Genomic DNA, 12,328 nt, shown 5'->3' with positions numbered 1-12,328 from the left:
AGACTTGCAATTGGCAGATTTAGCGCTTGCATAATGTATGTTAAATGTCTAACTGATAACTTAGAAAACATTTTAGGCCTTGTAATAGGGAGATTTAGCTCTTGCATAATGTATGTTTCAGCTAGAAATGCTTGGAAACAGATAATAAACACGGTATTTAGACTGAGACCAGAAAGGCTATAGACTGCAATTACACGATTAATTTATTAGTTCACTTCTTTTCTATCCAATCCTTAACCCAATCTGTCGCATAGAGGTTGTTGTTCTTAGTGTTTAACGTCCGCCTCCACCGAAGATGATATCGCAGACAAGTTGTCTTTTTTTTAATTTTTCATTATCTTAACGCACGCGCAGGGGTCTTTCCTGTGGGTGGAAACGGGAGTACCCGGAGTAAACCCACGAGGTTGAGAAGGCGCCACTATCTCCAAGCTCACACCAGGAGTCGAAACCACAAACGCAAGCCAGAGGTGACCGGCCAGCTAGAGATCGAAGCGTGACACTCTAGACCACTAGACTATCCCAACCCCCCTTGCATAGAGATATTGCGAAAGTCTTCTTATAACTCTGTATAAGACGGTTACTTTCTACATGTGACGTCACATCATACGGGGTCGATCATTGGCTCGATGGCGCGTGAATTGTTTACATGGTAGTGTAAACTGGTCCGGGAAGAATGGCGCCTTTTACTCATTTTATATACACATTTACACCAAATAGGAAATATTTTTTTTTATCTAGATATACTTCAATCGCCTTTATTTATTTTTTTTAATACTTTTAAAAAAATATGTAGAGAAGGAAAAAAAGCCACTAAAAATAGAAAAGCACAATATTTATCAACCGACCGACTCAATTTTTTTGTGGTCAAGTAACCACAAACACATGTATTTTTTATTGGCCTTGTCATTTTCATATTCTGTTGTACGTTTTAAAATTGCTCTAGCGCACCCCGGTCGTCAATATTGGGAAAATAATGACGTCATTGAGGGACATATAAAGCCACGGGTCTTTGTCCCCTTTGTATATTTTACATCCTCTATTTGTATAAATATAGGGTGGAGTCTTCAACCCATTCATGATATTTCACGACAAATCTATAAATATCGTATATTATTATTATTACCCCTTATAACTTATGACGTTACATCCTTGTGTCTTCCTATATTATCATGCGGAATCACAGGTGTGGACATTATTCCTGAGATTGAACCTCGCTAGACAGTCATCACCAACCAGGTAATAGTTGATAGTTTTCTATTCTTAATAATTCGTGTGCTGGACAACTTGCCGAAACGTCGCGATAAAGGTGTGATTGTTTTCCATATAAATTGTATTGTGTTTTTATTATGCCCATTCAAGGATTAAGGCAACCATTTATGTTGTCGAATCGTAACCAATATAGTTCTAAAGGACTTTTTTTGTCAAATCGTAACCAATATTTTTTCTAAAAGACTTGATAATATTTCTTATTTATTTGTCGATTCGTATATCTCGTTTTTTCGTTCCACCCGAACGACTAGTACATTTTATTCAGGATTGAACACTTTGATATTGTCGTTTTTCGGTAGACATGGGTGTTGGGTGGTCGAATGGTCTATCTATCGCGTCCGTTTTGGATAATAAGATCTGTCATGTGGTATGGTTTCGAACCCTCGCTTGTACGCGCGACAAGTTCACTTTCCCACATCGTGGGTTTCCTCCAGACTGCCCGGTGTCCTCCCGCAGCTAAAGGACCCCCATATGTTAGTCCCGCAATGACCTAGTTTGTGTCGAACGGACGTTGCCCCCCGCCCCACCTCCCTCCCTCTCTCTCTCTCTCTCTGTCTCTCTGAGGCAATTGTTGGTTATTCTAAATTGTAAAAAATGAATATCAATAAATAAAATTTGTAAATTGTAAATTATTGAATTTACTATTTCTAGAAGTCGTCAAGATGAGGGTCTCCATTTCATTTGGACAACTGTTACTGGTGTTGAGTGTATTCCTCAAACAAACCAACGGACGTAAGTGAATTATTTTACTTTCATTGTTTAAATTGTAACTTTTGATAATTTGCCTAAGATGTAGGTCATACACAACTATGTAGAAACAAGCAAACGCAGGTAAGTGAATTATTTTACTTTTATTTTTAAATAGTATTTTTTGATAATTTGCATAGTTGTGGACCATTACAGGGCTATGTAGAAACAAACAAATTTCCCTCATATAGCATGCTGTATGGCGTATGCCCGTCTTCATGAATCCAGTCGGGGGGTTGGATGGCCGAATGGTTAGCATGTGCGCGCTGTATCATACGGCTTGTCATTGAGTCAACTGGCGTGGTTTCGATTGCCCGGTTTTACGTGACAAGGAGTAGGGTCGCCAGTCCAACCTCGTGGGTTTTCTCCGGTCTCCCCCCCACTGCTAAAGACTCATACGCGCGAGCGAATTATTGAAATAAAATTAAACCGTATGTTTGTCCCGAAATGACCTAGTTTGTGTCGAGTGGACGTTAAACCCCATTTCTCTCCCTCTCAATAGTTCAGTCGACGCAGAACAGTAGGATGTTAAACCCCATGTCATTTTATTACAGAATTACATCCCTTTGCTCACGGGGGTTGGGTGGCTGAATGGTTAGCACGTGCGCGCGCTGTATCATAAGGCCTATCATTGAGTCAACTGGCGTGGTTTCGAATCCCCGGTTGTACGTGACAAGGAGTAGGGTCGCCTGTCCAGCCTTGTGGGTTTTCTCTGGGTCCTCCGGTTTCCTCCCACTGCTAAAGACCCCTACGCGCAAGCGAATTATTGAAATAAAATTAAACCGTATGTTTGTCCCGAAATGACCTAGTTTGTGTCGGGTGGACGTTAAACCCAATTTCTCTCCCTCTCATTAGTTCAGTAGACGCAGAACAGTAGGACGTTAAACCCCATTTCTCTCCCTCTCTCCCACCTCTCAGTATGTGTTAATTTTATTTGGTTTAGTTTGTGATCTAAGTACTGGTCCTGCCTTTCAAGCAGGAACTATTCGAGTATCAATTGAAGAAGCTGATACAGCATTCGGCCGTGAGTATAAAATTTATCTATTTTTATTAAACATACATTATGCAAGAGCTAAATCTTCCTATTGCATGTCTTTCTTTAGCCCTGAAATGTTATCTAAATTATTAATTAGACATTAATTAACTTATCCAGACCATAATCAACTCTCGATGTCAACGCTAGCCTGCAATGTTTACTGGATTAGAAACCATTTGCTGCTCCACTTTCATTCTTGATCATGAAATGGATAATCGAAACTATGTTTTCTATCGTAACGACTTTAGTAATGATGGTCGAGACTGAGCCGAAAATTCAATGACTAAAATCTAGTTTCAGGGTGGATCAATTTGACTGAAATTTTCAGCAATTTGACTTTACATTATCTAGTTTTTAACTATTATAGTGAGAACTGCCAGCTCTTTATCTAATCTCCCATAACGTATCTTTAAAATTGTCCATATTATTCATAACACATTCTATGTAAACACAGAACCGTAACTTAACCTATCAAAACCTCCAGTACCCTACATCTAGTCTCGGCTGTATGACGAAGTCCGCTATTGGAATTACTTTCAAGTTCCCGGATTACCACCGGCGTTGCCCATGACGACGCCTTTGAAGAATGTTTTATCATACAAATATTTCAAAGTCTGAAGCTGTTTTTCTTTCAAGTTTATCCGATTTTCTTTAAACAAGGACAACTTTGCAATGAAAAGTCTACACCTATTTGAATGTTGCAATTTTGAGAACTTTTTTCTAAAAGCGGCAAGTTTTTCTAATAAGTAAACCGATAGCCGCATCACAATTGTATAGGTATAAGTACATAACACTTACCGTCATACAGCCGAGGCTAGATGTAGAGCACCGGAATCTGCCGAGGTTTGCCGAGTGACTAGATTAAACATTCCGGTGTGGCAGTTTCAGATGGTTCCTGGTGTGTGATTACCGTTTGGCGCATGCGCAGTTGTAGGAGTCAACTCACACCGTAACTGTCGCGGTGTGCATTGACTCCTCGTGATAGGATTTCCCCTAAGATTTTCTTACGGTCAAAACAATATATAGACTATTATGTACCGATATTTACAGTATTACCACCACGAGAGGATGCAAATTGACGATCTTTATTATTATTATTTAGTATATATACCCGTCCACAATGCTAACATTCTCTCTTGTATTTGGGCTGCCTACATGCATGTTTGAATGTATGGGATGGTATAATAAATTTATATTTATGTTAAAGAAATCGGAATAAGAAATTCCATACTTTTATATTTGTGATAAATGAAGCCACGAAATATCAAAGGCCTTAATCTTCCTTTGGAGGCGAATTAATTGATAATTTCAAGCCAATCATCAATTTGTATGGTTTCCACTGATCGTATGTGTGAAGAACGACTAATCACTAAAAAAAACCCAACGGCAACAAATCACGAACGATAGAAGTATCAATTTCAAGCCAATCAACTTAGATCCGTTGATCGTATAATTACTCATCACTAAAACAACAGCTAATCACGATAACAATTATGTTTATTAATGACAAAACTCTAATCAAGTACATGATATACTTTTCCTGTACTGACCAGGAACCAACTCGCACCGCAGGAAGTAGATATAGTTTCGTTGTTAAGGCAAACATCAGTTTCGGACATGCGCAAGTGCCCAGGAGAAAACACACACCAGGAGTCAACTCAAACTATCACATCGGAATTGAATAATCTCAATCCTAAAATAGTGATGACCAGAACAACCAATAGGACAGATTACAATTGTATTTATCACTCAATTTTCTTAGTCGAAGTGAATTGTGTATAAACGCTGGTGCCAGTCTGAGAATCCATTACCGAGACAATTTTAATAATATAAACATCAAATTTATATAACAGCCGTCTTGTTCAACAACCTTAAACTATTAGTTCATGCAACCCCTTCCCCTAAGACGGACCGGATATTGTATGTGATATAAGAGGTCAATAGAAGTTGTCTTACGGTGTGATGTACCCAACAAATTGTCATATTACTGTAAACGAATAATAGATATTTTGATATTGTGTAAAACTATATTTACCATTGTTTTCTTTAGCGGACATAACCCTTTATCGTAAATTTATCGGCCTGACAGATCCACCAAATTCTGTTACATTGACCATTACCCAAAAGAATTCCTTGCAGCCAACTAAAATAGATCCGTCCGAGTTCATATTGGAATATTTAACTGATGCACAGGTTGCAGGAGGAGGAACTCAAACTGGATATTTTATTCGACCGGTGTCGCCCATCGACAGAGATGTGAGTTTTGGTTTTTACCCAATATTAGTCCCCACAGCGTTTGTGTGATTTTCCGCCATTTTGCGCCTGTCCAACCTCGTGGGTTTTCTCCGGGTCCTCCGGTTTCCCCCCACTGCTAAAGACCCCTACGCGCAAGCGAAATATTGAAATTAAATTAAACCATATGTTAGTCCCGAAATGACCTAGTTTGTGTCGAGTGGACGTTAAACCCCATTTTTTCTCTCTCTCTCTCTTCCGCCATTTTGAGTATTGTCGTACGGCGAGAGAGTCAAGACTGTTTAGATCCCAGTTTGTGGTCAGTTATCTGTGCCACCAAGATTCTTTCCATAGTCCAAAAGCTGAAGGTTAGTTGGTCGCGTTGTCTAACACTTTATGATTTAGTAGACCCAAATGTGTTGCCAGCTAAAATAAAGTGTGATCAGATCACCCCCCTCCCCCCGTTACTCCAGCCGAAAAGCACACTGACCCAAACGCACCCAGACACATGTGAAAAGCATGAAATAATGCCCCAACATTTCGAAATTGCTGGAAACCAGAACAGAAATGATCGAATTGGATGAAGACAGAGTTTCTAAATTAATAAACTTCCGTTTTGTTTTTTCTTTTCAACCCCGTGGATTTTCCTCCGCTTATCACCCACTGCTAAAGACCGCTAGGCTCAAACGAATTATTGAAATAAAAACTGAACCATATGTTAGTCCCGAAATGACCAAGTCTCTCTCTCTCTCTCTCCCTCTCTCCCCTATTAAATACACAAAAATATAAAAGTTTTTGATAAAAAAAAGAACTACATTATTTGTTGATTACTAGCACTTTCGCTTATTTTATTAAGCTCTTCAGGTAAACAACATCTAGTTAATACAACAATGACTATGACGTCATAGCGTCATAGTAACACAGTAGTAAAAAAAAGGGACATTTAATAGAATATCAAATCAGATAACAATAACTAGGCCTATATGCAATGAAACTACTATAATTTTACATCTAAAGCTGGTCGATATTTGTCAATACCTGGAGAGCTTAATAAAATAAGCGAAAGTGCTAGTAATCAACAATAATGTAGTTCCTTTTTCAAAAACTTTTATATTTTTCTGTGTATATATATATATATATATATATATATATATATATATGTATGTATATATATATATATATGAAAAGTTAATGATAATTACCCTTAGGTATTTTTAAAAATACACAAAAATATAAAAGTTTTTGAAAAAAGATCTACATTATTTGTCGATTACTAGTACTTTCGCTTATTTTATTAAGCTCCTCAGATAATATATATATATAATAAAATATTAGTAATTTGTTATTAATGATTTTATTTTGTGTAGGGAAATACTTTTTCAGTATCTGATGATACCACTATTCTAGAGTATACGATTGAATGTAAACCAACTGATCCTAATGATACACAAGGAGTAAGTAATATATTTACATTATTATATTTACGTTTACCTATATTTTGTGAAATGAAATTGGGTTTAACGTCCTACTTTTCTGCACCAACTGGACTAATGAAGACGGGACTTACGCCATACAGTGTGCCATGAGGGACATTTTGCCCGGACAGCAGCACTGCCACCTACTCTTATTTCGAATTCTGTCAATGGCTCTTTTACGTGCACGACAGTGTGTACACGGGACCTCGGGTTTTCGTCCCATTCGAACGTCTACCCGTAGGAGAGATGGTACATCGGGTATGGTGACTGCTGTTTTTGCACGAGAAACAAGATCGCGTGCCCCCCCCCCCCCCGACACACCAATATTCATATCATTTCGGGGGGAGGGGGGGATATTAGAATCGATTTGTATCTGAGCCATGCTATATAATTGACACAGGTTGAGCAATTCGTAATGGAGAGGGGGTTTATCGTCCACTCGACACAAACTAGGTCACTTCGGGACTAACACATGGTTCAATTTAAAGGAGCTAAATCGCTAATATTTGGGACCTAGAAATTGACACAAATGGGTCGCGACGCATATAAACTGAGTTACATTCAATCGTTTCTGTTTTTACTGTAATTTCTAAACAGTTATGTTCGGCAAAATGCGCCAAAGTCTCAATTAAATGACAATCTTTAGCGTCTGGCTATTTCAGTCTAGACCGATGGTATTTATTGCGCATGCTCACCATTTGACATGACTTGTGGAATATGTCTAGCCTCGTTCTTTGAGTACCTTGTTCCAAATGGCGCCGAAACGCATTATGGTACACGATTCGTGTACCAATGGTAAAATGTTTATTTTGTCTTTAATATTGGATATCAGAAGCACATCTTTACCCGGTAAGATCACAACATCAGCTTTGATTTAAATTGACAAATAATTTGTGTTTTCAATATCGTAGATTTTGAATGATATTGAGTTCGAAACTTAGCTACTTTAAAAGTCTAGATTCTTTCTTCACCACTTTTATATTTCAGAAATCTGTTATCCCGTGTTTTTCTCTAAGTGTGATAAAGTATGAATTATGAATCGCATTATCACATAAATCATCTATCTTTTTTTTTCAATTTATTTTAGACAAATTTTTTTCCTATACGGATAAATATTGTAGACATCAACGACAACGCTCCACAGTTTCTGCCAGCATCTTATCCCGATGTTCAAATCAAGATGGTAAATATTGTTATGTTCTTAGAAATGCATATTCCTGAAGCAATGGCCCGAGAAATCCCTCTCTGGGATTAGCTCTAATCAAACGGAACACTGCGAGGAGTATGTTAGAAAGGATGAAGTTTGATTTGATTTCTAGGGGGTTGGGTGGCCGAATGGTTAGCAAGAGAGAGAGAGAGAGAGAGAGAGGGGGAGAGAGAGCGAGAGAACGAGAGAGAGAGAGAGAGAGAAATGGGATTTAACGTCCATTCGACACAAACTAGGTCATTTCGGGACTAACATATGGTATAATTTTATTTCAATAATTCGCTTGCGCGTAGGGGTCTTTAGCAGTGTCGGGAAACTGGAGGACAAGGAGAAAACCCACGAGGTTGGACAGGTGACCCTACTCCTTGTCACGTACAACCGGGGATGCGAAACCACGCCAGTTGACTCAATGACAGACCTTATGATACAGCGCGTACTTGCTAACCATTCAGCCACCCCCTCCCCCGCCCTGTTAAAGACCCCTAAGCATAATAAAATTGAACACGCGAAATGAACTAGTTTGTGTCGAGTGGAAGTTAAATCCCCCCCCCTCTCTCTCTCTTTGAAGTCTAATAGGCCTTTCAGAGACGGTCTGGATAGGTCTAAGACGTGTGTTTCAGATAACAGGGTCTGTCATTGAGTCAAGTGGAGTGGTTTCCATTGTTAGTTTGTACCTGCCATGGAGTAGGGTCAGTTGTCTAATAGGCCTTTCAGAACATAAGGTCTGTCACTGAGTCAAGTAGCATGGTTTCGGTCGCCAGCTTGTACGTGACATGGAGTAGGGTCAGCTGTTTAATCTCGTATGTTTATTATTCATTCATTCGTTCACTGTATAATTGTATGAAAAATTGTTTGTAATTGATCTATTAATTGAGTGATTAGTTTGTTAAGTGATTGATTGATTGGTTGATTGATTGCTCGGTTGGTTGATTGATTTCTTGATTGATTGATCGATTGATCGATCGATTGAATTATTTACAGTATACACCAACAGGAACAACAATTATTGAGGATGCTGTAAATGCCAATGATAAAGATGACGGATTAAATCGGGAAATTGTTTATGGTATTGTACCTGGTGATGGATCAGCCGTAAGTCATTAAATTTCTTGTTTATGTCACAAAACAAGAATATAGCGTGCTGGGTGGGTAGGCAGGCAGTAGGCCACGATTCAGGTATACGTCAAATGATGGACTCTAGCATGTGCCACAGAACCAACAGTTTCTTGCCGCCCGGGGAAGAGAGCCCCGACCCCCTAAATTGCTCTAAGTGTGGTCAGTTTAACCTCTCTGTCCTCGGGAGCCCCAGCACGCCTCAGATTAAGAAATGTGGCCTTTAGATGTCTTAATAGCGGAATTCGACGGAGGGCGTGGGGTACCACTTTCACTGACCTGAAGGGATGGTCCAGCATGCGAGCTTTAGACAATAGGGCCTGTCACTGAAATTCGTGGTTTCGATTCTAGTCTTGTACGTGACATGAGGTGTGTGTATGTAATGGGGTGGGTAGGTGAGCGAGGGTGAGCGAGGGGAGGGAGGGGTGGTGGTGGTCATCTGCATCATTTCGGGGTGTTTCCTTGGGTTCTCCAGCTATTATATATTGCAATAAACATATATCATTTGTTATCCCCCTAAATGACATAGCTAGTATTGAGTCAGGTTTTGATCCCCATCTTGTGCGAGAGAGGGAATGGGGGTGAGGGGCTTGCATAAATCCTTAGTTTCGTCCGGTTCTCCGGTTGACTCCCCTATAAATATCTAAATAACGATACACCATGCATTAGCTCTGAAATGACCTAGTTACTATCGAGGGGACATCAAATCGGGGACATCAAATCCTCTCTACACGTTGACGTGCATGCGAAAGAACACTTGGCAGTTGAATGTATGGCGTATGTCGGTCTTCATTAGCCCAGTAGGCGCAGAACTGTAGCACGTTAAAACACCATCCCATTTCATTTCATTTCAAATCATTGGTTATCGTGAGTTGGCTTATCTTTGTTTTTGTTTATTTTTACCAAAGGCGGATGGAAGCACCAAATTCAGCTTCAGTACCATCCATGTTGGCCATCTCCAAGTTAACCAACAACTTACAGAGATGGCAACTTATATCCTCAACATCTCAGCTACAGTAAGTTTTTATTTGGAAAATTTATCTAATTAATGGAACCATGCGTTTTTATTTTTTTTTTTTATTAAGAATATTTTTATTCTGGATATCTGTATGGCACTGGAAACGAGCTTAGCCTGTGTAAAACCCCACTCCCTGTGGGTATCTTTAGTATCCGTTACTAAGCAGTTTCATGCTGATCTGTGTGGGAAATGGTGGCCGAATGGCTCAACGCGTGCCGCGTCAGATCATAAGGCCTGACATTGAGTCAGGTGACGTGGTTTTGATTCACCGATTGTACGTGACAAGACATAAAGTCACCTGTCAAACCTTGTCGTTTTATCCTGGTACCTAGGTTTCCTCAAACAACTAAAGACTACCACTTGTTATTATTCACTAAGCAATCCAATACAGAATTCTCCTTAGAGAAAAAGACCGCCGTGATTAAATGCACAAAGACTGAAATATTAAAATATTTTATCACTTGTATTTATCAGGATAAAGGTACACCAGAACGGGTCTCCTATACAACAATGACCGTTACAATAATAGCAGGCGATGATATATCGGCAGCGTGTGAATGTGACACAACGAAACCAAGCACAACTCAACAAATCTCAACGCAACCAAGCACATCTCAACAAACCGCAACGGAACCAAAGACAACGCCACAGGCAACCTGTGGTACGCCATCAAACAGTGCCCTGTGTACAAACTGTCGATCTTTAAATCTGTATGCCGTAGTCTCATTATTCTTCATACTCAGTCTATATCTGTAGAAAGTCCCTGTGTTCTGTATGTATATATATCATCGAACTTATTTATCAGCCAAGGATGTATAACAAGACTGGAGTCGCCTTTTAAATAATCCTTTACATTCCTTTTTGTTTAGAAAGTTTGGAAATTATGAACGTGTGTTTTAGTCCCACATGGGATGTGGCTTTTTTATACGCGATATTTTAAATGGTTAATTTCATTCCTTTTCAAATAAGACCCAACCGTCTTTACCTCATTGACCTGTATACAGGTATGTTCCTCCCCTCTGTACAGGTATATACAGGTATGTGCGACCTTCACAACACATTGCATAACAGACCCGATCATTATATCTAGTGATATACGTAAAACCATTTCTCATTTGACGGATATGACAGAATGCGGGAATCCCCATGGGATGGCCCAAACAATCTCTTGATGGTATAAACTGACATGATTTTTGTTATTAACAAGTGTAGCCTTGTTATGACTGTGGGTAGTTTGGGTTAATAAATTTTTTTATGGGGCTCTGTATAGGTCTTTTACTACATTAAAATAATATGACCATTTATAAAGCGCTATATCCACAAAACTTGCTCATGGCGCACATTTTACTTTATTCATTACTCTAATATAGGCTTTATACATTTCCGTAGATGTTTTATACATTTCCGTAGATATTTTATACATTTCTGTAAGGTTTTAGATATTTCCATAAAGGTTTTATACCTTTCCATAAAGGTTTTATACCTTTCCATAAAGGTTTTATACATTTCTGTAAATGTTTTATACATTTCCATAAAAGTTTTATACATTTTTATTAGGGTTTTATACATTTCTGTAAATATTTTATACATTTCCATAAAGGTTTTATACATTTTTTTTCTATTATCAAGGTTTTATACAGTTTCATAAAGGTTTTATACATTTTTATTTATTAAGGTTTTATACATTTCTATAACGGTTTTATACAGTTCCATAAAAACTTTATACATTTTTTTTATCAAGGTTTTATCTATTTCCATAAAAGGTTTTACACATTTTTGTAAAGGTTTTATACATCTTTGTAAAGATTTTATACATTTCCATAAAGGTTTTATACAGCTCCATAAAGGTTTTCGCCCCCCCCCCCCGTCAGTGGTGCAGGACGGAGGGTCTGACAAGGAACAATCTATAGTCGTTCGTATAGGGCGAAAACCGAGGTTCCGTGGGTAGTTGGAATACGTTTCTTTTATGAGCATGCCAATGTGTACACAGGACCTCGGTTTGTTAATTGCCCATATTTTCAGAAATCTTTAACGGTATGTCACGCTCGTTTCCTTTATTTTCTTGTGTGGGGTTGGAGTTGAGAGGTGGGGAAAGAGTTTATTGTAATTGAACACACCATGTAGCACACCAATATGCTGCATCTTTTTTTTCTGTCAGTGGATATTTAATAACTTGCTGTCAGTGACATTCACGGAATCTCGGTGTCTCGTCCCATCCGAAAGAATAGATG

The 12,328-nt window shown here is 38.7% G+C and overlaps 1 protein-coding gene across 1 annotated transcript; it reads left to right on the top strand.

Moving 5' to 3' along the window:
* The first annotated feature begins 1,115 nt into the window (after positions 1-1,115).
* LOC126827573 (cadherin-99C) lies at positions 1,116-11,650 on the top strand. Its single transcript, XM_050557056.2, has 9 exons — positions 1,116-1,236; positions 1,921-2,001; positions 2,960-3,040; positions 5,103-5,308; positions 6,652-6,738; positions 7,847-7,942; positions 8,948-9,058; positions 9,988-10,095; positions 10,572-11,650. The coding sequence occupies exons 2-9, from the start codon at positions 1,932-1,934 to the stop codon at positions 10,851-10,853; spliced, it is 1,041 nt and encodes a 346-aa protein (XP_050413013.2). The 5' UTR covers positions 1,116-1,236; positions 1,921-1,931; the 3' UTR covers positions 10,854-11,650.
* Positions 11,651-12,328: the final 678 nt, after the last annotated feature.

This window comes from Patella vulgata, chromosome 7 (genome assembly GCF_932274485.2).
Source record: "Patella vulgata chromosome 7, xgPatVulg1.2, whole genome shotgun sequence".
Taxonomy (NCBI): Eukaryota; Metazoa; Mollusca; class Gastropoda; family Patellidae; genus Patella; species Patella vulgata.
The sequence above is the reverse complement of the archived record's forward strand: the minus strand, read 5'-3'. Positions and strand labels throughout refer to the sequence as shown.

Bases quoted from the DNA above. Each gene is read 5' to 3' on its own strand.
- LOC126827573 (XM_050557056.2), top strand. From the start codon at position 1,932: ATGAGGGTCTCCATTTCATTTGGACAACTGTTACTGGTGTTGAGTGTA. The intron at 2,002-2,959 runs GTAAGTGAATTA...TATTTGGTTTAG, and splicing joins CCTCAAACAAACCAACGGAC to TTTGTGATCTAAGTACTGGT. The intron at 3,041-5,102 runs GTGAGTATAAAA...TGTTTTCTTTAG, and splicing joins AGCTGATACAGCATTCGGCC to CGGACATAACCCTTTATCGT.